This window comes from Procambarus clarkii, chromosome 86, assembly GCF_040958095.1.
Source record: "Procambarus clarkii isolate CNS0578487 chromosome 86, FALCON_Pclarkii_2.0, whole genome shotgun sequence".
NCBI lineage: Eukaryota > Metazoa > Arthropoda > Malacostraca > Decapoda > Cambaridae > Procambarus > Procambarus clarkii.
The window spans coordinates 3,282,989-3,306,078 of NC_091235.1; the positions used below are offsets into that span (position 1 = coordinate 3,282,989).

General features: G+C 43.8%; 1 protein-coding gene across 1 annotated transcript in view; it reads left to right on the top strand.

Moving 5' to 3' along the window:
- LOC123769138 (putative leucine-rich repeat-containing protein DDB_G0290503) overlaps positions 1-23,090 on the top strand; it is a 273,502-nt gene that overhangs the window by 167,811 nt on the left and 82,601 nt on the right. Inside the window, 5 exon segments of the mRNA XM_069316913.1 lie at positions 11,311-11,409; positions 11,902-12,018; positions 12,167-12,343; positions 13,482-13,733; positions 18,385-18,591. Of these exon segments, the coding sequence (XP_069173014.1) occupies positions 11,311-11,409; positions 11,902-12,018; positions 12,167-12,343; positions 13,482-13,733; positions 18,385-18,591 (852 nt within the window).

Below are 23,090 nucleotides of genomic sequence, written 5' to 3' on the forward strand. Positions count from 1 at the left end.
GGTATCATTGTGTTCGCAAATGAATTCCCTACAGGTGTATATGAATAAAATGTACAAAAGCCTGGCATGCCTCCCCTGCAGGAAAGCCCAAAGTTATCCGTAAACGAGCACCAATTTGTACACTGCAACCTAATGTGTATACTCATTCAGTTTGATAACATCAATTTTCATGTTACATCTTTCATTTTGGTATCAAATTGTTCGCAATGTAAAGGCTGCGCATTTTAAAACTACAGTAGTCCCAACATAATAGCACAATAAATAGAATTTTAACAAATATTTTAAAATTTTGACCAAAAATGTATTTATAATCATATAAGTATTCGGACATAAAGTTTCATGTTACATCTTTCATTTTGGTATCAAATTGTGTGCATTCTAAAGGCGCTTATTTTGATACTATCTCGAGGTCGATTGGATAAAAAATTAATTTTATACAAATATTTTTGTAGTGGACGCAAGTCCGGTCCAAAGCTAGGATTCAGGAGAAAAATAATGGACGAGAGTCCGGTCCAAAGTGACCGATAGTGTTAAGTAAATCCAGGTAAATCCCTCCTATCCTCCTATACCCTTTCCTATCCATCTCTCCTTTTTTCTCTATCTGTGCTTGCTGGCTCAGTAACAATAAATATATATCGTATCAACTTCTCTCCCAACAACTCCTACATGCTCAATACTGTTCTGTTGATAATTCCTTCCGATGACTTTTATGTAACCAATAACTCCGATCTGCCTTCCTGGTAACTCCCAAAATAGCTCCTGTTCGCCCAATTGCTTTCACCTCCCCAATAGCTCCCACTGACCTGCCGGCTTGATAACACTTCTACCCTCCTGTTAACTCCCATCCACCTTTCGTCATCCTGCTTGTCTGCCCAGTTATTCCTGATAGATTCCTCACTCCTGCCTGATTCCTAGATTCTTCCCTCAAGCCCACCCACTCCATTGCTCACGTCTTCCAGATCCTGCACTCATTCCCACTTGATCCCACTGTGAAATATTAATTTTCAATGGTAACAATTGCATGCAGTGCCACCAATTTGCATATGGTGGACTGCTCAGCAATGGCCATCAATGACAAGGCTAATTACGAGAGCAGCCACATGTGACTGGAACACAGCAAGTCGAGTGAGGCATTCTTTGTGGGTATTCCTTTCCCAGACATGTGTGTACCAAATTGTGATCGACTGGCTAGTTAATATCTCTCCAGTGCACTGAGAAATTTAAAGAATTTGTTCTACATCAGTTGATCAGTTTTACTGCAATTTTAGCTTTTAGGCTTTTGGTTTAATAAAAATGCATGTGTAAATGTTAACGATGTTTATTCTGTAAACTTACTAATGCATTGGATGCTTTGCTTTACTTGAAATTGGTGTCTGCAAGACTAATTTTACATCAGAGGGATATGAAACATTCAACTGATTGATTTTGCATCCACTGAGGAACAAAACCTAACACTTAACTTGATCACCAATCATAAACTCTGTTCCTATATTTCACTGGAGTTACACAGGAGTTCCAAACAGAATGATTGAGCAAAACGCAGTAATGGCATGTCCAATGAAATCATCACAATAATATAGTGTTCATAAAATGAACATACAAATGACTTGTCAATGTGACAACACAACATGAGCTGTATCTAAATGTGTGGCATGCATAAATTGTGTACACAAATAACCGGTGTGCGATGTGGTACGACACGGCTAATCACATAGGTACCAACTAGTCTTACTTAATCTCGTACTTCACACCTGTTCCGGATGTTGAAAGGATGAGGATCTTCATGCCGATCACTAAGATCAACACGCAAATAGACATTTAACAACAGGTGTAGAGAATGTACTTGCAGTGTGGCCAGCCTCAACACGCTCATATCAGTTATTCGTACAGACTGCTCCAATGATGAGCTGCATGGCTAAACACACACACAAATGTTATGTTGGCCAATGATGCAAAAATTATGAGAAAAATCAAGGCAGATGAACATAGACAGAGACTACAGGATGACCTGGACAAACTGGAGGAATGGTCTAGAAAATGGCTACTAAAGTTTAATTCGGGAAAAGTGTAAAGTAATGAAATTAGGCGAAAGGAGCAGGAAGCTGAACACAAGGTACCATCTGGGAGGTGAAATCCTGCAAGTCAAATAGGGAAAGATCTGGGGGTTGATATCAAACCGAACCTGTCCCCAAAGCCCACATCAAAAGGATATCAGCGGCATATGGTAGATTGGCCAATTATAAGAACTGCCTTGAGAAACTTGTGTAAGGAATTGTTTAGGACTCTGTATACCACTTATGTCAGACCAATTCTGGAGTATGCAGCTCCAGCCTGGAGTCAATACCTAGTCAAAAACAAGACAAAGTTAGAGAAGATTTAGAGGTATGCCACCAGACTATTCCCAGAACTAAGAGGTGTGAACTACGAGGAAAGGCTATTAGAGCTAAACCTCATGTCCCTAGAAGACAGAAGAGTAAGTGGAGACATGATAACCACCTACAAAATTCTAGGGAGAATTGACAGGGTGGTCAAAGACAAACATGTGTGGAACATGACCAAGGGGTAACAGATGAAAACTTGGTACCCAAATGAGCCACAGAGACATTAGAATTTGTTTTCAGTGTCAGAGTAGTTAAATGAAATGCATTAGGCAGTGATGTGGTAGAGGCAGAGTCCATACACAGTTTCAAATGTAGGTGTGATAGAGCCTAATAGGCTCCAGAATCTGTTCACCAGTTGATTGACAGTCGAGAGGCATGACCAAAGAGCCAAATCTCAACCCCTGCAAGCCACAACTGGATGAGTACAAACAAACATAGCGTAGCTTGGGCATGGACATAGACATAGTAGATTGGCAGTCTTCTCTGTATCTCAAGCACTACTGCATGTGGTTGAACATGCAAGATTTTGTGGATGTGGTGCTGGATCTCTTACAAGAATGCCATGTGGGTTACAGGTGGAAAGCACAATGGACTGCACATGAGTAGTGTGAAGTTAACGTGAGAGAATGATGTCACATGGTAACAAGTGGAGCAAGCATGGTGGCCTAGGTGAGTAGCAGTGTCAGCTGGCTGACAACACGTGTGGGCATGTGGCAGAGTATGCGAGTAGTTCACATGGCATGCACAAAGCAGTGGGGGAAAGTTTCACTCTGACAGTTTGAGAGATCATACACCAAGAATCGTGGGGCAACGCTCCTTTCGCTTTTCACAGTTCAATGGAAACCTTTCCCATTAATTCACTATTCTGATGACTTAGATGAAACATGATTTCATTGATAATCAGTCTGTTGCTAATGAGGTGGTCATGTGGTTCGTCTCCTGGTTTTAGTAACTCATGAGCAGCTAATTAAAAAATGTCAGTCGTGATTCCGAAACAATAGCTGCGATTATATTGAATATAGGCACTGTTTTAACTTGACGTTGGAGAATGTCACGATCATTACTAGTTGGATCTCGCACATCAGGCTTAGACAAACTCTGGAGGGGATTAGGGGGGGGGGGAATAATTTTGCAGTCTTCCTCGAGGCCACAGAAGCATCCCTGGGGAAGAAACTGGTAAGGTCTATGAATGGACTTATGGGACATAGGCTCTAATACTTAGCACAGTCACGTGGGCTTATACTTGTAGGGTAGGACCATAACTGTCATGAGTATGTCATGTTGCTCAACTGTGGCTGTTCCCATATCTCCCCTTCCCCCCCCCCCCCCTCCCTCTTTCACTGACCATTGTCTGAGAACTCCCATCCTACAGCTCTCAAAAATGGCATCCTCTGTGACTAGCTTCTAAGACAAGAATGCTTAACCCATTTTAAATTAATAGAGACAGAACACACAGATGATCCCTTGTGTTATCATTGGTCTGCTTGCTGATGTGGGCTTTACCTGACAGACCTCAGTCCATATTTAAAGATTTCGGGTCCATGCACTGGTGGTGTGCCCCTCTTGCATTCATGAGCTGATTTCTGTACTGTAGTGCACAAAGATGTACACCACTAAGTCAGCTGTGGAAATGATTTTCTCTTCCCCCCCTCACCCGTCCCCTGCCCACCAGATTCCTCATTCATGTCCACTTGCTTACTCCAACCCAATAATTAGATCCATTCCTGCCGGCCTAATACATAGATCCATTCCTGCCCGCCTGATCCATAGATGCATTCCTGCCCGCCTGATCCATAGATCCATTCCTGCCCGCCTGATCCATAGATCCATTCCTGCCGGCCTGATCCATAGATCCATTCCTGCCGGCCTGATCCATAGATCCATTCCTGCCCGCCTAATACATAGATCCATTCCTGCCCGCCTGATCCATAGATCCATTCCTGCCAGCCTGATCCATAGATGCATTCCTGCCAGCCTGATCCATAGATCCATTCCTGCCGGCCTGATCCATAGATCCATTCCTGCCGGCCTGATCCATAGATCCATTCCTGCCGGCCTGATCCATAGATCCATTCCTGCCCGCCTGATCCATAGATCCATTCCTGCCCGCCTGATCCATAGATCCATTCCTGCCGGCCTGATCCATAGATCCATTCCTGCCCGCCTGATCCATAGATCCATTCCTGCCCGCCTGATCCATAGATCCATTCCTGCCGGCCTGATCCATAGATCCATTCCTGCCGGCCTGATCCATAGATCCATTCCTGCCGGCCTGATCCATAGATCCATTCCTGCCGGCCTGATCCATAGATCCATTCCTGCCGGCCTGATCCATAGATCCATTCCTGCCCGCCTGATCCATAGATCCATTCCTGCCCGCCTGATCCATAGATCCATTCCTGCCCGCCTGATCCATAGATCCATTCCTGCCCGCCTGATCCATAGATCCATTCCTGCCCGCCTGATCCATAGATCCATTCCTGCCCGCCTGATCCATAGATCCATTCCTGCCCGCCTGATCCATAGATCCATTCCTGCCCGCCTGATCCATAGATCCATTCCTGCCCGCCTGATCCATAGATCCATTCCTGCCCGCCTGATCCATAGATCCATTCCTGCCCGCCTGATCCATAGATCCATTCCTGCCCGCCTGATCCATAGATCCATTCCTGCCCGCCTGATCCATAGATCCATTCCTGCCCGCCTGATCCATAGATCCATTCCTGCCCGCCTGATCCATAGATCCATTCCTGCCCGCCTGATCCATAGATCCATTCCTGCCCGCCTGATCCATAGATCCATTCCTGCCCGCCTGATCCATAGATCCATTCCTGCCCGCCTGATCCATAGATCCATTCCTGCCCGCCTGATCCATAGATCCATTGTCATCACCCGATCCCTCACTCCTGCCTGCTCTCTCATGCCTTTTCCCTGGATTTTTAAAATTGATCCCATCCGCAGTGTATGAACGCTCGCAAACAGAACAAATGTACAGTACTATAACCGTATTCTGCCATCAATGGGTTAAGACCAGCCTTTGCTCCAAAATGGTAAGTAAAAATAAAAAATAATTGTTATATATTATTTTTGTGTATAAATATGCATCACATGGTATAAGAAAAAATCTAAGAAAATTTTGTGGTAAATCGCCATAAAAGGGCAAATTTAGGGGAAATCTGTATTTCCAGCCTATCCGGATCGACTCCAGAGCAATATAATCCAGATTTTTGAGGTTCGCCTGTACAAGAAATTACTTAAATATCGATCAGTGATGAACAAGGTGGGTTTTATAGTGGAAGAGGTGTGTAGATGAGACAACGTTTAGAGAAGTTGTGTGAAAAGGATTTTACGGTTACAAGACATACAGTACTGTACTTTGTTCTATACTTTGAAAGTTCATTGGCTAAAGATAACAGAAGTACTTTGGAGAGTGATGTGAGCATGTTTGGAATTAGCCGTTATGTTAAATGCTTTGACAAATTTCTGTGACTGATATTTACTGGGAAGTTGTAGCTTCCTAGCTTCATTGCATAGCTTTCATTCCTGAAGCATATAAGCCATTCAGTGTTCCTGTTCTGTTATATTTGCTCTTGAGCTGGGAAGAATGATTGTAGCACCTCTGGTTTAAACTCATTTTATTTATTTACCATTTGATGCATACAAGTAATTTGCAATCATAGCATTATTTCTTGACCAGCAAAAAAGAAAAAGCAGGAAGTGTACAAATATGGTAGTGTTGATAACTTGTCTTCAAATTTGATGTACTCTTTGTACATGTTAGTTCTTCTAAATGAGTTAAAAAGAGCTTTGTAACTTCAGTTCAGGTATTTGAGAATTAATATTAAAAGTGAATGTTAACAAAGGTAAAGTTGTTGTGAGAGAGAGAATTTTTTAAGGTTGTTGTAAGTGGTCAATCATTTTAAATACCTGGGATATGTGATTTGAAAGTCAGGAAAGGAAAGTGGCTGGTGTGATGAAAGCCATGTTTAGTAAAAATAAATTAACTGATGCAACCAGAGAGCTCATTTTAATGTGTGATTGTGAGACACTATTGTGGGATGGACGTAATAAATTAAAAGTTGCAGTGGTAATAATAAACAATCTGAGAAGCAGCTGTGGTAATAGGAGAAGTGATAAAAGAATGAAAATGTTGTAGAGAGGGGAGATGCTTAAATTGGTGGACTCGAGATAAGATTGAAGAGAGAATACTGAAATGGATTTGACACGTTTGTCAAATAAATGAGAGGTGACTAACAGAAGTGTTCTTAAGTGAATGAGGGTATGTCAAAGGGAGGAAGGCTAGGACAAAGTTAGGCTGACATTGTGTTTGTGAGACAAGGATTGCATCAAGTGCTTTATGAGGAGATAGTAAACATATATGTTTGTTCTGTACTGAATCCATTATTTAAATGCTTTAGGAACACATCTGGTTTTATGAAGCAGTGGAGTGTGGTGACATTTGCTTGTGATTCTTAATACTGTTCTGTGAATGATCTAATGGATCAAATATTAGTTTTAAATATAAATATATTTGTTTTGGGGGGAGCCTTTGTGACTTCCAGAAGATATATTGCTGAAATGGCTCACAACTACTAGATCACATCGGCCGTAGAATTATGTTCAGTCTTCGGGGATCTGAGGTAGAACAATTTAAACAAACAGGCTGATGCCTGTCTATTGGCTGGAGCTGTCAGTTCTTTTCCTGATGCAGTGTTGACAACAAATCTGCAGTAGGGCTCCCTGATCAACAGTAAGCTGCAGCAGGTCCCAGTACTTTTCAGGGAAGTGCCTTTCATGTACTTTGTCCTGTGTGACCTTGGCTTGTACATTGTTGGTATAGATTAGGCCTGACCTGACAAGAGTGCTTGGAGATGCATATGCTAAGGGCTACTTTTCCTGGGTGTTTGCTAGTGCTTCCCTTGCAATGACAGCCATGCTTTCTCGTGTGATTGGGAGTTTGTTCTGGTAGAGGTCTGTCCTGCTTGGGGTGGCCCTCGCTTTGTGCGAGTCAGGGAGTCTTGTTGCCCCTCTGTCTTGACCCAGGTCAAGATTGAACGTTGATTGTTTGAGGTGCTCTGGTGGCTCATGTGCTTGTTCATACGACAAGCTGTGGGGCTCCCCCCTCCCCATCTCGGGGAGGAAAAGGCTGCACGGACAAGCGCCACGGCGGTTGTTTTAGGGGAGGTCTCTCTGTTCGGTCTTCCAGTGCAATTTCTTACCAGGTCAGGTTTGTTTTGTTATGCCTACTTTTCTGGGAGCTTAACCCTGGTCGATGGCAGACATGGAATGCTCCCAAACACACTGGGGTTTCCATAAGCCATTGCTTCCTTTGCTTCTCTGAGGGGAAGCTAGGTTCTGGCTCGGGGTCCCCAGTAGGCAGAACTCCAATTGACTGATGCCCCAAACTAATATACAGTATATCAGTCCGATAGCTCCAGAGAACCTCCAGAGTTCACCCAGAAAATGGCATTTCAATACATTCACTGTTTTTTTTTTTCTTTCTTCCTTTCCCTTTGTTGTCGTCCTTTGGTTTCTGAGCATTTGGTAATTTCATTTCTTTTCTTGGGGTATCTCCTTGTGGCTACCTAAAACTACTATGCTGATACAGTGCCAAAGTACAAGACCATGACACGATGCAAGGTCTTGGCCTCCACAGCTCTGCATTGACTGTGTTCTTTCCTGTCTGTTCCTGTGCTCTTGGTGGCAGTGGTTATTTCCTTGCTGCTTGACTTGTGGGTCTGCTGGCTAGTTTGGCATTTTCTTTGGTTCAGTGTTGGCCCCTGGCTCTTTTAGCCACTTTTTTTTTTGTCCTTGCAACGTTGGTCTTCTGTTCCTCCTTTCGTATCTGCAGTTTATTTTCCCGGTTGGGGTTCCATACTCGTGACCTCATTCTCCTTTTTGTTCATTTGGGCTGGGGCCTCGTCTGTGGTGTGTTGGGGTATGTTTTTGGGGAAGTCAGTTGCCGGGTCTTCTGTGGTTCCCAGCCCATTCTCTGTCGAGTCAGTTTGGGCTCCCTCTCTTCAGTAGGTGACCTCCCTTTTGCTCGTGCCAGCTCTCCTTGCTTGGATTTTTTCTCCCGTTCCACATTCGTGGGAGTTTTGTTTCGCCAGTCTGCATTGTTTGGTCAGCCTTTTCCCCTTATTTGGGGGTTCTGGGTTTTCCAAATTTGTTTCCTCCTTTCACCTTTTTTGGACCACCTTGATGTGAGCTTTTCTAGTGCTGGCCTCGGCGACTTTGTTCTTTTCGTGGTCTTTTCCACCTGGTCCCAGTTCTGTTCAGGGGCTCGGTGGTCTTTGGTCTTTTGTGGTTGTCCCAGTTTTTCTTCTGGATCTAATGCCCTAATGTGGCTGCTCACTTTTATGTGGTCGGTCTCCTTCTCAGGGTGGTCTCATGCCCGTTTCCTTTGGACCTCTAGGATGTAACCTGGCTCATCCATTTTTGGTCGGGGTGAGGCGTTTTGGCCTTTCCACATGTTCCCACATTTTACTCTGGTCTTTCTGGCTGGGTTTCATGTTTTGACCTGTCGATGGCTGGATGAGGTGGGCTCTCGGCCGGTCTCTATCTGCTGGCTGGGGCTTAGGTTCTCTCTGCCAGGTTCTGGTTCCGGGTGGTCTTGTTGTGCTCTGTCTATCCTTCTTTGCAGCTCCATTCTTATTGAGAAGCTCTTGTATGGGTGCTTTCAGTTGGTTCATTGTTCATTGTGAGGGGGAGGGGGGGTGGCCCCTTCCCCTCTTGCCAGCTGTGCCTCCTGTTCCTGGCCTTGTTGGGGTCTGCCTCGGGTGTCTTCCCTACTAATTGATGGTCAACTGTGCTCTGCTTCAGGCCCCTTCTCTCCATTTTCTGCGGCTTGTGTCAGTGTCTTTGACTTGTTCTTCTCTCTGTCCTGCACTGGGATTGTGGCTACTTGGAAGGTGTCACACAACTTTCAAGAGGGTGTGGTAAACCTGCTATGCGGTGACAGTTGGTCTGAGTGTGGTGCGCTCTTCTTTTTATTGCCATTGTTCTTGAGTTCCGTCTTCTGCTGATTCCTATCTCCTTGTCATGCCGTGTTGGCAGAACTGCTGAGAGTTCCATTAGGTGTTTAGCACGGTCTCTGCTCCATTTCACACCTTGGTCTGCTCTTCTGTTTCCCTTTCTTGCCCTTACTATGTTAGCTTCTGGTTTTGTTTTCAGTTGTCAGGTGGATAAGCATCTTGCAGTCCTGCATCGGGGGTTTTGTTCTTTAGGCTCATGGTGGATATTTTGTCATTGCTGCTTGCAGCTGGCTCCCTCTTTTCTGGCAGAATTTGAATTGGTTAGTTTCCAAAGGGGTTTCCTGCACTTGCTTTATTTGTTTGGCCAGAGGTGTGTCTTGTGTGGTGTTCAGTTGCAGCCTCATCACCTTTGTGCCACCAGTTCTGTCTTGGTGGGTTCTTTGTGTTATGGTTTGGTTATCTGCAGTATTTGCTATTTGTTGCAGCTATTTGCTGAAATAAAGGGAATACAGAGAAACTATACGGCATACATCGGAGCAATAAAGCACCTAAATTATTGGGATCGGAGCAAAGCTCTCCAAATGTACTCGCTAGAAAGAAAACAAGAGATCAAATAATATACACGTGGAAGATACTGGAGTGCCAGGTACCAAATCTACACAGTAAAATAACAACGTACTGGAGTGAATGATACGGAAGAAAATGCAAAATTGAACCGGTGAAAAGCAGGGGGTGCCATATGCACAATCAGAGAATACTGCTTAAACATCAGAAGTCCACGGTTGTTCAACATCCTCCCAGCGAGCATGAGAAATATTGCCGGAGCAACCGAGGACATCTTCAAGAGAGATCTAGATAATTTTCTCCAAGGAGTGCCGGACCAACTGGGCTATGGTGGATATGTGGGCCGCTGCAAGCAACAGCCTAGTGGACCAATCTCACAAGTCGAGCCTGGCCTCGGGCCAGGCTTGAGAGTAGAAGAACTCTCAAAACCCCATCAAGCAGGTATCAAGCAAGCAGTGTCATTCTCATCAGCCTGTAGTCTTCCCTCACTTTGGCTGTTCATCTTTGCTGCTTCTTGGCTGGCTTTGCGGACAAGTTCTTGGCCCCCTCTTTAGTGCAGAGGGTTGGATCTTTCGTAAGGGGTTAGAGCCCTACCTTCTCTTGCTGTGCCTGGGTTCCGGCAATCTGATATAGTTTTAGGTCCTTCTCAGTGGAATCCTCTTGGTCGGTTGTTTGTTGGACAACAACCGACCCAGACATCGGCTCGTCACCCTATTATCCCAAAATTATTTTCTCATTGGCATATCATTGTGATTTCTTTGTGATCTGAAGGACCATCCATTTTTGTGCTCTTGTGCGCTTAAATGTGGTAGTGCAAGGGTGTGATCACCATCACCCACAGGCCAGAGAGTAGGTGGGCCAATCGTAAAATCCTGGTTGGGCACCACCAGAGGGCCTCCAGAGCCTCCCAGTCAATTCAGTAGAATTCTCGGGTGGCTGTCTTATGAAATCGTGGCAAAGTAGGTGTCTGGGAATCGCCAAAATACCAGTTCTTCACCCCAAAATTATTTTTCTCATTAATGTTTTAATATATTAATGTAATGTATCACGGCATTGCAGCATTTCTTTGTAATAATTATATGTTGGTTTATTTTTATAGTAATAATTGTATACTGCTCCCCTCTTTTATCAAGGCTAAAGGTTTCGAGATTCCATGGCATGGAATATAGTGTAATAATAGTACACTTAACCCTCTCTGAACTTAAATAAAATAGAACAAGCTTTAGTTTGTTACAGCGCATGACATTTGTTCTAAAGTCGCCTGCTTGAAATCCCTCCCGTCATTCCTTCCTCTCACCACAGTGTACCAGTGAGATAAACACACACCTCACTTTAATTGTAAACCATTATTATTATTATTTATTATTTTTATTTTGTTTATCTTTCTACAGTTGAAAGCTGCTCAAGAAAAATTGATGGAATACAAAGGTCGAGTCCAAACACTGGAAGCCAGTCTAATAGACAAGGAACAGCAGATTTTGGCCACTAAGGTCAGTCATATTAATTTGCCTTATCAACTTTTTATTAAATGTCAAACAATTAAAGAAACAAAAGTCAAGGTGGATCTAGAGAAACTGAAACCAAAAGAAGAAAGTACACTTTTGTACATGAAGTACAAAATATTGTACTTCATGTCACTAAAGTGAATTTGACTTTAATTGCCTGAATACTGTACTGTGTTTAGTAACTAATTGTTACAGTTCATTCGCTTGTCAATATTCATACATTGTTAGTTTCTGATAGTGTTCATTAATTCAGATACAGTATATTAATTTTTCTTCTTTTACCCACTTATAGTTTTACTCATTCTTGTATTTCTTGGTAGGATGAAGTGAGTTTTAAAGTATAATGTTATAAATTCTCAGAGTTATCCAAGAGTAAAAAAAAAAAAAAAAAAAAAATATTTTATAATCTTGTAAGTGATAACTGATGTCATTATTGTACTGAATTATTTGTATTAAAGCAGCAGTATGCATTTACAGGAGGAGGTGATGAGAGTGGAGCGGGAATCTGAAAAATCCACGAGAAGTCTCTCGGAAGAGCTTCGTGCGTTTAAGGACAAATTAAGAGCCGAGAAAAAGGCTGTAGCTGATAGAATGGTGAATATTTTATATTGATTTTAACTTTTCTCAAAATACAGTTCTATATGTTATAATAATTTGCACTTAAACCATAATTATTTAACCATAATAAACCATAATAACCATAATAAGCCATAATAATCTAATTGTTTGTTTATCTGTGAAGAAAATGTCATACCAGACGGAATTGGAGAAGCTGATGATTCAGATAGAGGAAAAGGAACAAGAGAGCAAGGAAAAGGACAGGATCCAAATGAAGTACGAGTTAGCCAAGAAAAAGCTGACAGAGATTCTCACTTTCAATAATGATTTGAAAACTACAAATGATCACTATGAGAAGCAGGTAACTAAGACTGGTCAAAATTTTATTATCTTGATATCCATTGGTTTTTCTGTGGAGGGGCAGGGGGGAAGGGGGCAGGTGGCTGCCTAAAGCTTTCGTGCCGAGATTGATCCATGCAAATGGGTCACATCAGACTCTTTGAGTTCTCTTTGGCTTACCTTGGCTTCAGGGAGCCACTGGGGCTCACACAGAAATTGGTGTTTCATTTCATTCAACACTGTTTTGTTTTGTTTTTTGTTTTTTATCATTTAATTATCCCCATTCTCTTTCTAGATTATAAGACATTGCATTTTTATTTTCCAAGAGGGCATGATTTGCTCTTTCTCGAGGGACAAAAGTACTGAATGTCAAATATCACCCTGTGTTTATTCATACAAATATATATTTGAGCCAAAATATGATAATTATATGTAATACATATAATTACATTTTGCCTCCAAATATATACATGGCTATCACTCATTATCTGTTATTAAAAGTTCAGTAGTTCCCAGCATTGCCACACTAAGCATTCAGTCACTGGATGATGAAGCACCAGACATGATCCACATCATTTTACTAAGGCTCTGGATGGAAACTAAGGGACTCACTCATTTTTCCAAATATGGCAGTTGATTGCTTAAGATCTCGAGTATCAAACGGCATCTCTTGAATGGGTGCATCTTTTGAATAAAATGGATTACCTTAAATCATCTCGGTGATTGAAGCATATGGGTCCATCGCTCTCAAACGATTAAAGCAGTGTAAGGGTTAAATGGAAATAATTTACAGTTGTCTTGATAGTCCTTAAGATTTGTAAATAAAAGTATTCAAATGAATTTGCACTTATTGGACTTGGAATTCTCATTATCTTTTTATTTTCTGATTATTTGCTTGTGTGTTTGAACATACAATAGAAAGAAACGATGTATAACCAGAACGCAGGTGTTCTGTTGTATCTAGACCTGGGAGAAGCACATTTCTCTGCAAGTAAAGCACTGCTGTAGTAGCAGTATTAGTGAGAGTAATTCTTTGTTAGTAAATTGTATGGCTGACTGAGTGACTGGTTCTCATGTGCATGTTTAAACTGTTTGTATGAATCATTTTTTGTGGTTTACTAGGATAGATTTAATAAGATTTGCTTTTCCACATTTTTCAGGTTGCTAAATACAAGGATCATGTAAAAGGGTTAGAAGCTAATCTTCAAAGGGAGCGTACTAAGCAGAATGAAATGACATCTCGAACTATGGAATTGGAGGGCAAATATCAGCCACTTAAGGAAAAGCTGCACGAATCTGAAAATGTCATCAAACGCCTTTGTAATGAGAAGAGGTCTTTAGAAGTTCAACTTAATCATGCAGATGCAAAGATGAGGGAGATGAAGAAGCAATGGGACCGTGAGAGCTTTGGGGTGAGCTTTGCAGGTTGATTGTATGTATAGTCAGTATGCTAACCCCCAACCCCCTGGCTGCAATTCTTTTACCATGTCGTAGCTCAGTTGATTAAGGCAGCGTCTGGGATGCTTTCGGGCGTAGGCTCGAATCCTCGTCACGGCCCTTGTGGATTTATTTATATTTTCAAGTACTTGTTCTATGTATTTCCAATGTGGTTTTATTTGTTTTTTTATCGTATATGATGCATATGTGTGTCATTTACAGTATGTATACAGTAGAACGTTCATAATGTTCCATGGAACTGTGATACATGTGTCAGTAATGTGTCCACAATAAATGTTTGTCGCAATATTACTTTGTTAAAAGTTCACTAAAATTACAATATGTACCATTTCACACTCTATTTACACAGTAACACACTGTATTACACAGTACTTCGGAAGTGAGTAATAATCAACGAAGTAGTCTATGGCACACAGCGCGACTTCGCTCTCGTTGCACCAGGTACAGATAGATTTTCGCTTACTGTTTCTTCGTTCTGTGTGCTTACAAATAATGCACTCACATACACCCTTGGCTTTAGTACTTGTAGGTTGTATGTAGCCAAGCTTGTAAAGCATAAGGTAGTATTGAAAAGATTATAGGAAAAAATCAATTTTTAAGGTAGTCTTGAAAAGATCGCTTTGTAAGGTCCCACACAGGAAGAGATTCAACTAGCCTCAAAGAGGGTCTGTCAGTTTGGAAGAGATTCAGCTAATCTTGAAAGTATCTATGGAAAACACCACCATGGAAGCCGCTAACACTGTTCATCTATGCTACTTGCATCAGATGCATCATCACTGAACGCAGAAAATGATTCATCTATGTATCATCTAAATAAATTGGAGATAGCATACGTGGGCAAGGGTGGCGCTCAGAGCTACAACTGGTTATGCTCGCTGTATCTTCCTCATAGGTGCTGTATCACTTGCATCCGACCTTTGTGTTAGGTCCTTATTGTGCCTAGCTTCACCAATATTATGACCCTTATGTTCTTCAAACAATAAGGTTTGAATTTCACTGACAAAGCACAATCTTTCAACACTGCATCAGACAGGTGTTTGGGAGCCAGAGGCGCATGTGCCACCCATTGTTGCTCACTCAGTACTAACCCAACCAGCAGCCCTAGGGCATTCTGAGAATTTTTTCCTCTGCCTCTCCTCTCTGGAGGCTGCCTCTCACTGGAGGTCCTAAGAACCTATTTCGTACTCAACCAACCTCACACACATTTAGAATTGGTACAAAAAAAATAGAAAATAGTTATCTTGGTTGGTGCAGTTAAGTGGTTAACCCTTAAGCTACTAAGGGGTACTGAGAAGATTTACATCCCTGTGCGCAAGAAAAAAAAATTCTAAAAAATTATTTCGTCTTCTAAAAATGTTAATTTGTGTTCCCTGAGCATGAGAAAAATAATAAAAGAAATCATAGGTGACACATTTTGGGCGCAATAGACTGAGGAAATCTGGCAAAAAGTGGGCATTGACAGAGCAGTCGTCAGAGCTGGTCGGCGTCACCCGCGCTGACAGGTGGGAGTTGCCACAAAGATATTATTACTTAATTATTTCAATGTCTTTGATTGATTTTTTCCTAGTTTTTTGCAGTAATATTATTCAATAGTGTGTATTGTAATATATTTATATAATAAAAGGGGTGAATCATTGCTATACTCAAAAGTATGGTGTACATATTAGTGATTCAATTATGTTCATAAAACAATAAACAAATAGTTTTACTGTTATTACACTCTATACACAGATTATATATAAGTATCTGCATGTTTTGTTCACCATAATGAACCGCTAAGTTGATATTGAGAGTCGAAAAGCAACGAGGAGTGACCGCCACACACCAGCCAGCCACTCGTTGCCACTCCCTCAACAACGCCTCACTCTCCCACTTTCTCCTCCCGCCATCCTGTTTTATATTTTATTCACAATATACAGACGTTATATATATGTATCTACATGTTTTGTTCACCACAACTGTACAACTAAGCTGATATAGTTAGTTCAGGCACTAAGAGACGTCGCTACACAGTCAGCTGGCGGCTCCCTCACTCATTCAAGGTCACACACACCAAACTTTCTTCCCCAACAATACTGTTTGTAGTGTTATTACACTATATACACACATTATATGTAAGTATCTACATGTTGTATGCACCATAACTGTACACCTAAGCTTGTAGTGCCCAAAGAGCATAGTGGCCACCCTCTACACAGCCAGACAAATCGTGCAGACGACATCACCTCCGTCACCCAAATGGCTCCTCCCAACATAATCCTTTTGCTGTTATTACACTAATACACACATTATATATAAGTATCTACATTTGTGTTCACCATAGAGAACCACTGAGCTGGTATGGTGAATGCAGACAATAACATGTGGCCACACAGTCAGTAAACGATGCAATCTCCCTCCGTCCCTCGGCATCACTCCTCCCACAGCGCTAATTATTGCAACAATCCTGCTATTATCACAATCCTGGTCATTTTTATCACAGTCAAGGGTCATCTGTAATATTGTCATCACTAAATAATAGCAGTTATATATTTATTTTGACATTTTTCGGCAATGCTGTGGTCACAAGCTGAACAGCAATGCTGTTTGCTTATGCTGCATGCGCCAGCCTTGGTTGCTCCAACAGTACTGTGGCTCTTCCACCTGAGAATATTGCCCACGATTTTTTTTTTAAATGGCGTCTGTTTACAAGAGCCCTGAGGAAGCTAATGTGAACCCCGTGTAGCCACGGGCCATTTGAATCGTGCCTGGCACCCTATAGCGTATATATACGCCATGCGCAGTTTAAGGGTTAATGGCTCGGACCCAGTGAAAGCGGGAAATGAGGTAATAATTGTGCATGTGCTGTATGTAGTTCCATGAACCCTGAACCAAATCCAACAGAAGGATTTGTTCACCTAATAGCCAGAATTGCCTAACAAGTTGAATTTTCTTAAATATAAAGATATTAACACTATCGCACTCCGTTGCTGCCACCCGTCATCACTCATTTCTCTCCCTATTCTGAGCGAGTGACTGTGGCTCGCGTCGTGTATTAAAATATTTGTAAAAATGTCAATTTTTATCCGATCAACTTCTGGGTGGTTTCAAAACGAGTGCCTTTAGATTGCGCCCAATATAATACCAAAATGAAAGACGTAACACAAAACTTTGTCAGAACACTGGAAAGATATAAATAATTTTGTGGTGATGAGCGTCAAAAAGTGTCCAAAAGTTAAAATATTTGTTAAAATTCCACTTATTGTTCTTCTTTTATGGGACTAGTTTTAAAAATACACACCTTTATATTGGGAAAAATTTGATACCAAAATGAAGGACGTGACGTGAAAATTGATGTCAGAAAGATAATAAATACTTTTGTGGTCTTAATTTTTAAATATTTGCTAAAAATCCATTTATTGTTCTATTATATTGGGACTAGTTTTAAAATACACGCCTTTATTTTGCGAACAATTTGATACCGAAATGAAACACGTAACACGAAAATTTATCAAACTGAATGAGTATGTACATTAATTTGTAGGTGTGTGCCAATTGGTGCTCGTTCACATGTAACTTGGCCAACTTTAGGCTTTGCTGTGGGGAGTCATGCCGGGCTTTTAGACTTTATATCCATATACCCCTGTAGGCAATTCTATTGCGAACACAATGATACCAAAACGAACGACGTATCATGAGAAATAAGGTGAGATAACTGAAACGAGTATACACATTTTGCTTATTTTGCTCGCTCACAGGTAACTTTGCCGACTTTAAGCTTTGCTGTGGGGAGTCACGACGGGCTATTGGACCTTATATGCATATATGCCTATAGGGAATTCTATTGCGAACACAAAGATACCAAAACGAACGACGTAACACAACAATTAAGGTGGGAAAACTGAAACGAGTATACACTTTTCGGTATCGCCTCACACTCACCCGTACTGAGCGGAACTTGATGTCACTTCTGTGGCGCTCACAAACGGCGCGCGATAGTGTTAAGTATGCCAATTATTTCTCAATGTTACCTAACATAACTTAGGTATATCAATTTAAGTTATTGTTTCATGTTACCAATATGTTAATTTTATGGATGAACTAATTTGAAAATAAATATGTGCGAAAATCTCACTAGCTGCTAGGCAAAATGGCCCTTGCTTACCATTGACCAAGTAGTAATTTCTGGTTCGAACTACTAACCAAGTAATAGTTGTGGCTGTTAGACATGATTCAGCCTGGAAAGTGTGGGTTCCAGCTTCCAACCTGAGATTTGCCCAATTGAGGTTCCACTGTACTGTTCTGAAGCACTTAAATTACTTCTATGGGTCTAAGAAATAATATTACCATGACATTAAAACTTCTTACTCTGTAAAATGTATACCATATTTCACACTTGATACCATGAAAATGTTTTTAGGGTCTTTATCATTACTAATATTTCCTAAAGCATTTAGCTCGGGCCTAACCCGACCAGCCAGTATGTGTCGTACCCCAGATCATTTCCCCTGCAAATTTTGTTGAGGCTTGCCCCGAGTGTCTGGCCTCCAACTTTCAACAGTCTCTCCTATAGGTTTACATATGTATATTGTATAATTATTATACATTTGATTTGTATGATTACAGGTAGTAAACACACTGGCTCCCAGCTTTACAAGAAGCAGTGTTTCAGCATCAGCAGTGAGCCAGATTAGAGAGATCATTGTAACAAAACCTTCCACATCATCAACTGAAGATGAATGGGAAGTGAATGATTCCAAACAAGAGCTGTTATCTAATAGACCCTCCACAGGAATACGCAAGATGATGACGAGGGCATGCTCAGCAGATACGGTTAGTTGGTGAATGGTGAACAAATATTTCTTTTCACGTTGTTTTAAAGGTATTCTGGAGTAGGTATGCCACAAAGTGTGTGGTCTGTGGGATATCTGGAGAACACTTTAACTATCTTCTTTCAATTTAACAATACAGTATAGCGATACAAAGGTCGTCATTGTTTTGGGCAATTTTGTCCCACAATGGTATGCTTTAGAAAAAAAATCACTGAAGTCTAACCGACTATAAAAATCCCTCTGGCTATGTGCACAGAAATAAATAATTATGAAAACCAATTCTTATAAAAGGATAGTTACATGAAATAAGTAAGGGAAATTCAAAAAGGAACATGAGTATTGGTCTTTCTGTGGAGAGCACCTTCGGCTCCCCAGAGCTATACTGGGCTGATGTGTATATATTAGACCATGGCAACAATCAGTCGAAGGAGTCCTAGGCCTACCAGGGACCAGAGCCAGAACCTGGCCCCCCTCAAGAGAGGCACGAGGAGCAATGGCCTAAAAACATTCAACGATTCTTCGTATCAGGGGATCGTATTCCAGGGACCTGCCCGAAACGCTACGCGTACTAGTGACTGTACAAGAATGTAACAACTCTCTTTTTCTGTGGGGAGCCCCTACGGCTCCCTGGAGCTTATCGGGCTAATGTGTGTTATGTTAGACCGGGACATTAGCTAAGGAGTTCAGACCTACCAGGGACCAGCGCCAGAACCTGGCCCCTTCAGAGAGGTTTCAGGGAGCAATGGCCCTGGAAAACCCCATATGGTTGGGGGTTTTCCTTATCTGCCATCGACCGGGGTTAGGCACCCAGAAAGGTAGGCGTAACAAAACAAACCCCACATGGTAAGACACTACAACAAAAACCGAACAGAGAGGTAGAAAACTCCCTACAATCCCAAGGAAACAAGCAAACAAGCAAACATCACACTTTACTGCCGCGCCGATCGTCCGCGCAGCCCTCCCCACCCCGGGAGGGGGAGGGGGGAGCCCCGGACCTACCGCGCCGGCTGCCAAGCTCCAGTTCGTTCGCTAATGTCAACCGGGATTGACGCTTCTCTGGCCTCAGTTTCCTAGGCGGTGTTTGCCTTGTGTGGCGTTCACTGCCGTGTGTTGTGGTGTGCGGTGGCCAGGAGTACTTCATCAGTGCCGGGGCTGCATGTGCTTAGTGGCTGACTTCCCTAAGCGCCCTGTGAGTACTGCCCTTGCGTTACAGGGTTATCTTCCCTGGGGCGTTCGGGAACCATTCCCGTAGAGGTTCTTGCTGCTCGGCATTTGCCTCGCCCTTGGGGTCAGCTGGGGCTTGGGGCCCTTGTTTGGCCCTGGGTAGGGATTGGTATTGTGCTGGTTAGGGCGTCAAGGTGTTGCGCAGCCTGCCACCTAAGCGGCGGCCGGTTTCTGTTGCCTCTGGAGACGGTGTACTTTTGCGGGGTTTTTCTTTTGTTTTTCTTTTTCTTGCCTGGTGGGGGTCTGCCTAAGGTGGTTATAGTTCCACTGGTAGTGTTTGGCGGCCCTCTGCTAGGCCCCCGTGCTTGTACACGTCTCGGGGGTTTTCAGTACTATAATCTACCCTCTTGTTTTGTTTGGGTTTCTTAACCGGTTAGCAACACCTTGCCCGGGCTTCCCGTAGTTGTTACCCTACGGGCCCTGGAAACCCCTGTCTGGGCTCGGGGGACCATTGCATGTGTCTTCCGGGTTCCAACCCGTCTTGTACGGGATCGTTGGTTGCTGTTCCCTTGTCTCCGGGTGACAGTCGCCATTTTTACCTCCGTCATGCTGCCTGTTGGGTCACTGACACCTTGACCCGGAGTCTTGCGAGTGATTCTCTGCTTGTTCTCCAGTACTCTCCTGATGTTATTACTGTTCAGAGTACAGGCGGCATCCGTGTTGCAAGCTAGGTTAGGTTGCTGCAACATGCTAGGTTGGTTTCCCACTCGAATGCCCCGTGGCCGCCCCGTTTGGTTAGGTGCTGCTCGCCCCTTTCTCTCCATGTTCCCGGCTCCGGACCGTCTGCGTGTTTCTGGGTCGGGGCGGGGTTCAGTTGCGGCAGAGACTCGGGCGGTTTTCGGGGGATGCCCCGTTCGGGTTGGGGACGGAGGTTTGAGCCTGTGCCTCCTGCCAAGGCTTCTGGGTCTTACCAGCGGCCCTTTCTTGTTGCCTTTCCCATGGGCTCTTGCTTTTCTTTCAGGGCGGAGGGCTTGGAGGACGGCTCTGCCCCGGGGCCTCTGTTGTTGGTTCCCGGGGCTGTGGGGGATGCCTACTAGCAGTTCTGGGGCGGTTTTGCCCCTTCAAGGTTTTTTCTGCTGTTGGGCGTCGTTTTTCGCCCTTCCAGTCTGCTAGCTTCCCACATTTGCTGGCGTGTTTTTGTGTATTAAGCGTCAGTCACAGCCCCTGCTGGCGGCCATTTTCGTCTGCCGGTTTCCCGGCGTGGCCACCAGGGCGGCGTTGCGGTTTGTTTACATGCGTCTGGGTGTGCGAGCGAGCGTCTCTGGTGAGTTTTCAAAAATTTTGCAGGGTTTTTGTTCTCCTGTTGTCGTTTCTTTGTTTTTCTTGTGTTTTCTTGCCGTTGCCTGTTCCTCTGGGAACGTTTGGGTGTTGATTTTGGGTCTGAGCCTCTGGGTTTAGGCTCAGTGCCCCTGGCTGGTATGCTTGCTCCCACACCTTGCCCCTCGGTTTTCGGTCTGTTGGGACCGTTTTCCCAGGGCGTTCTGCTGGGGTCTGTGCTTTGCCTTTTAGTGGTGTTCTCCGCCGGCAAATGTGGTGGTTTGGGCTCCCCCTGGTTCGATTCTGGGTTCCTTTGGGTTCCTTGGTTTCGTTCTGGAGGTTTCTTCCTCTTGGGCCCCCTTTTGTGGGTTCAGGGGACTTTGTTTCCTCGTGTGACCCGGTTCTGCCTTTTGGGGTTCCGGGGTCTTCCTGGCTTGCAGACTGAGCTTTTTGGGTCTTGGCACATGTTGTGGTTGTGCTGGGACTTTGTGGTTTTGCTGTCGAGGTGGGCCTTTTGATGCAGTTTTGTGCCTTCTTTGCCTGGCCGGCGTAGTGCTCTTTGCCACTAGTCGGCGGCTTGTGCTTTTACAATATGTCCTCACCTAGTTGTGCTTGTGGGGGTTGAGCTCTGGCTCCTTGGTCCTGCCTCTCAACCGTCCGTCAACAGGTGTATCGGTTCCTGTGCCTCTTGGGCTCTGTCATGTCTACATGTGACATTGTATGGGGGTCAGCCTCGTTACTTGTGTGAGGAGTCGCCACATTACTTCTTGGTGCTTTCCCGTTCCCATTCTGACACTCAAAAAAAAAAAAAAAAAAAAAAAAAAAAAAACTAATTCTATCTGTGGCTCTTTTGGGTACTCAGTTTCCACCTGTGTCCCCTAGTGCGTGTGCCCCTTGTGTTACATATTCTGTCCTTCTCAACCCTGTCGATTCCCTTGGGTATCTTGTATGTGGTGATCAGGTCTCCCCTCACTTCCTCTTCCAGCGAAGTGTGGTTTCATTCCCGTAGTCTCTCCTCATGACTTCGGTAGTGTACTTTTTCTTTCTGAAGGGGTTCTGTTCCCTTCTCTGTTGACTGGGCGCTGGGGGAGCAGCTTGCTCTGTTGCCTCTCGCTTGGTCCCGCTGTTGGTGGGCGCTTTGGGTTGTCTTCCGGCCTCTGCTGGCGTCGGAGGACGGCTTCTCCCCCTTGGGGGGGGGGGGGTTCAGAGCTGGCGGGGTGGGCTTCTTCCCTGCGCTTCGTCATTTCCTCTTCGTGGGTGCGTGGGGCGTGGTCGTTCCGCCCCATCCTTCTGGGCTTCCCGTCTGCTCTTTGCAGTCATGAGCTTTTCCAGTCTGCAGTTCTTCTGGACTACTTCCGTCTGCGCCCTGGATCCTCTGCCCTGCTCGGAGGACTGTTGTCTCCTGTTCGGATTCTGTTAGGGCCGGGTGCATGGATGGTGGACCTGGACCTCCAGGTCACTTCTTGGCACATTCCTCTCCAGTTTTTCTGGGGCTAGCACGGTTGGTAATTACCTATGTGTACTTACCTAAGTGTAGTTACAGGATGAGAGCTACTCTCGTGGTGTCCCGTCTTCCCAGCACTCTGTCATTTAATGCTTTGATTATAATTGTCATATTGTCATATAATGATTGTCATATGTCATAATATGTCTTCATATGATTGTCATACAATGCTTTGGTGGTGGGGCTTCAGGTTTGCTGTTTTTATTGCATTCCCTATTTTGTGAAGGGCACTTTGTATACTCTTTGCATCTTTACCGGATCTTAGTGCCCTGTCTGCGTCTGAGATTCGGTGTCTGGCCTACCTCGACGACTGGCTGGAGTGGGCTCCCAGTCAGTCCGCTTGTCTGCTCGCCAGGGGATGGTTCTTTCCAGATCGCTGGGTTTGGTTTCCTGGTGATCTGGAGGTTTTACCTTCTGTTCCGTCCCGGGTTCGGACCTGGGCCTTGTTTCAGGCTCTTGGGCCCCTCATTGTCTTCCCTCCAGAAGTGTTACTGTGGCTGTGGTCCCGCCTTTGG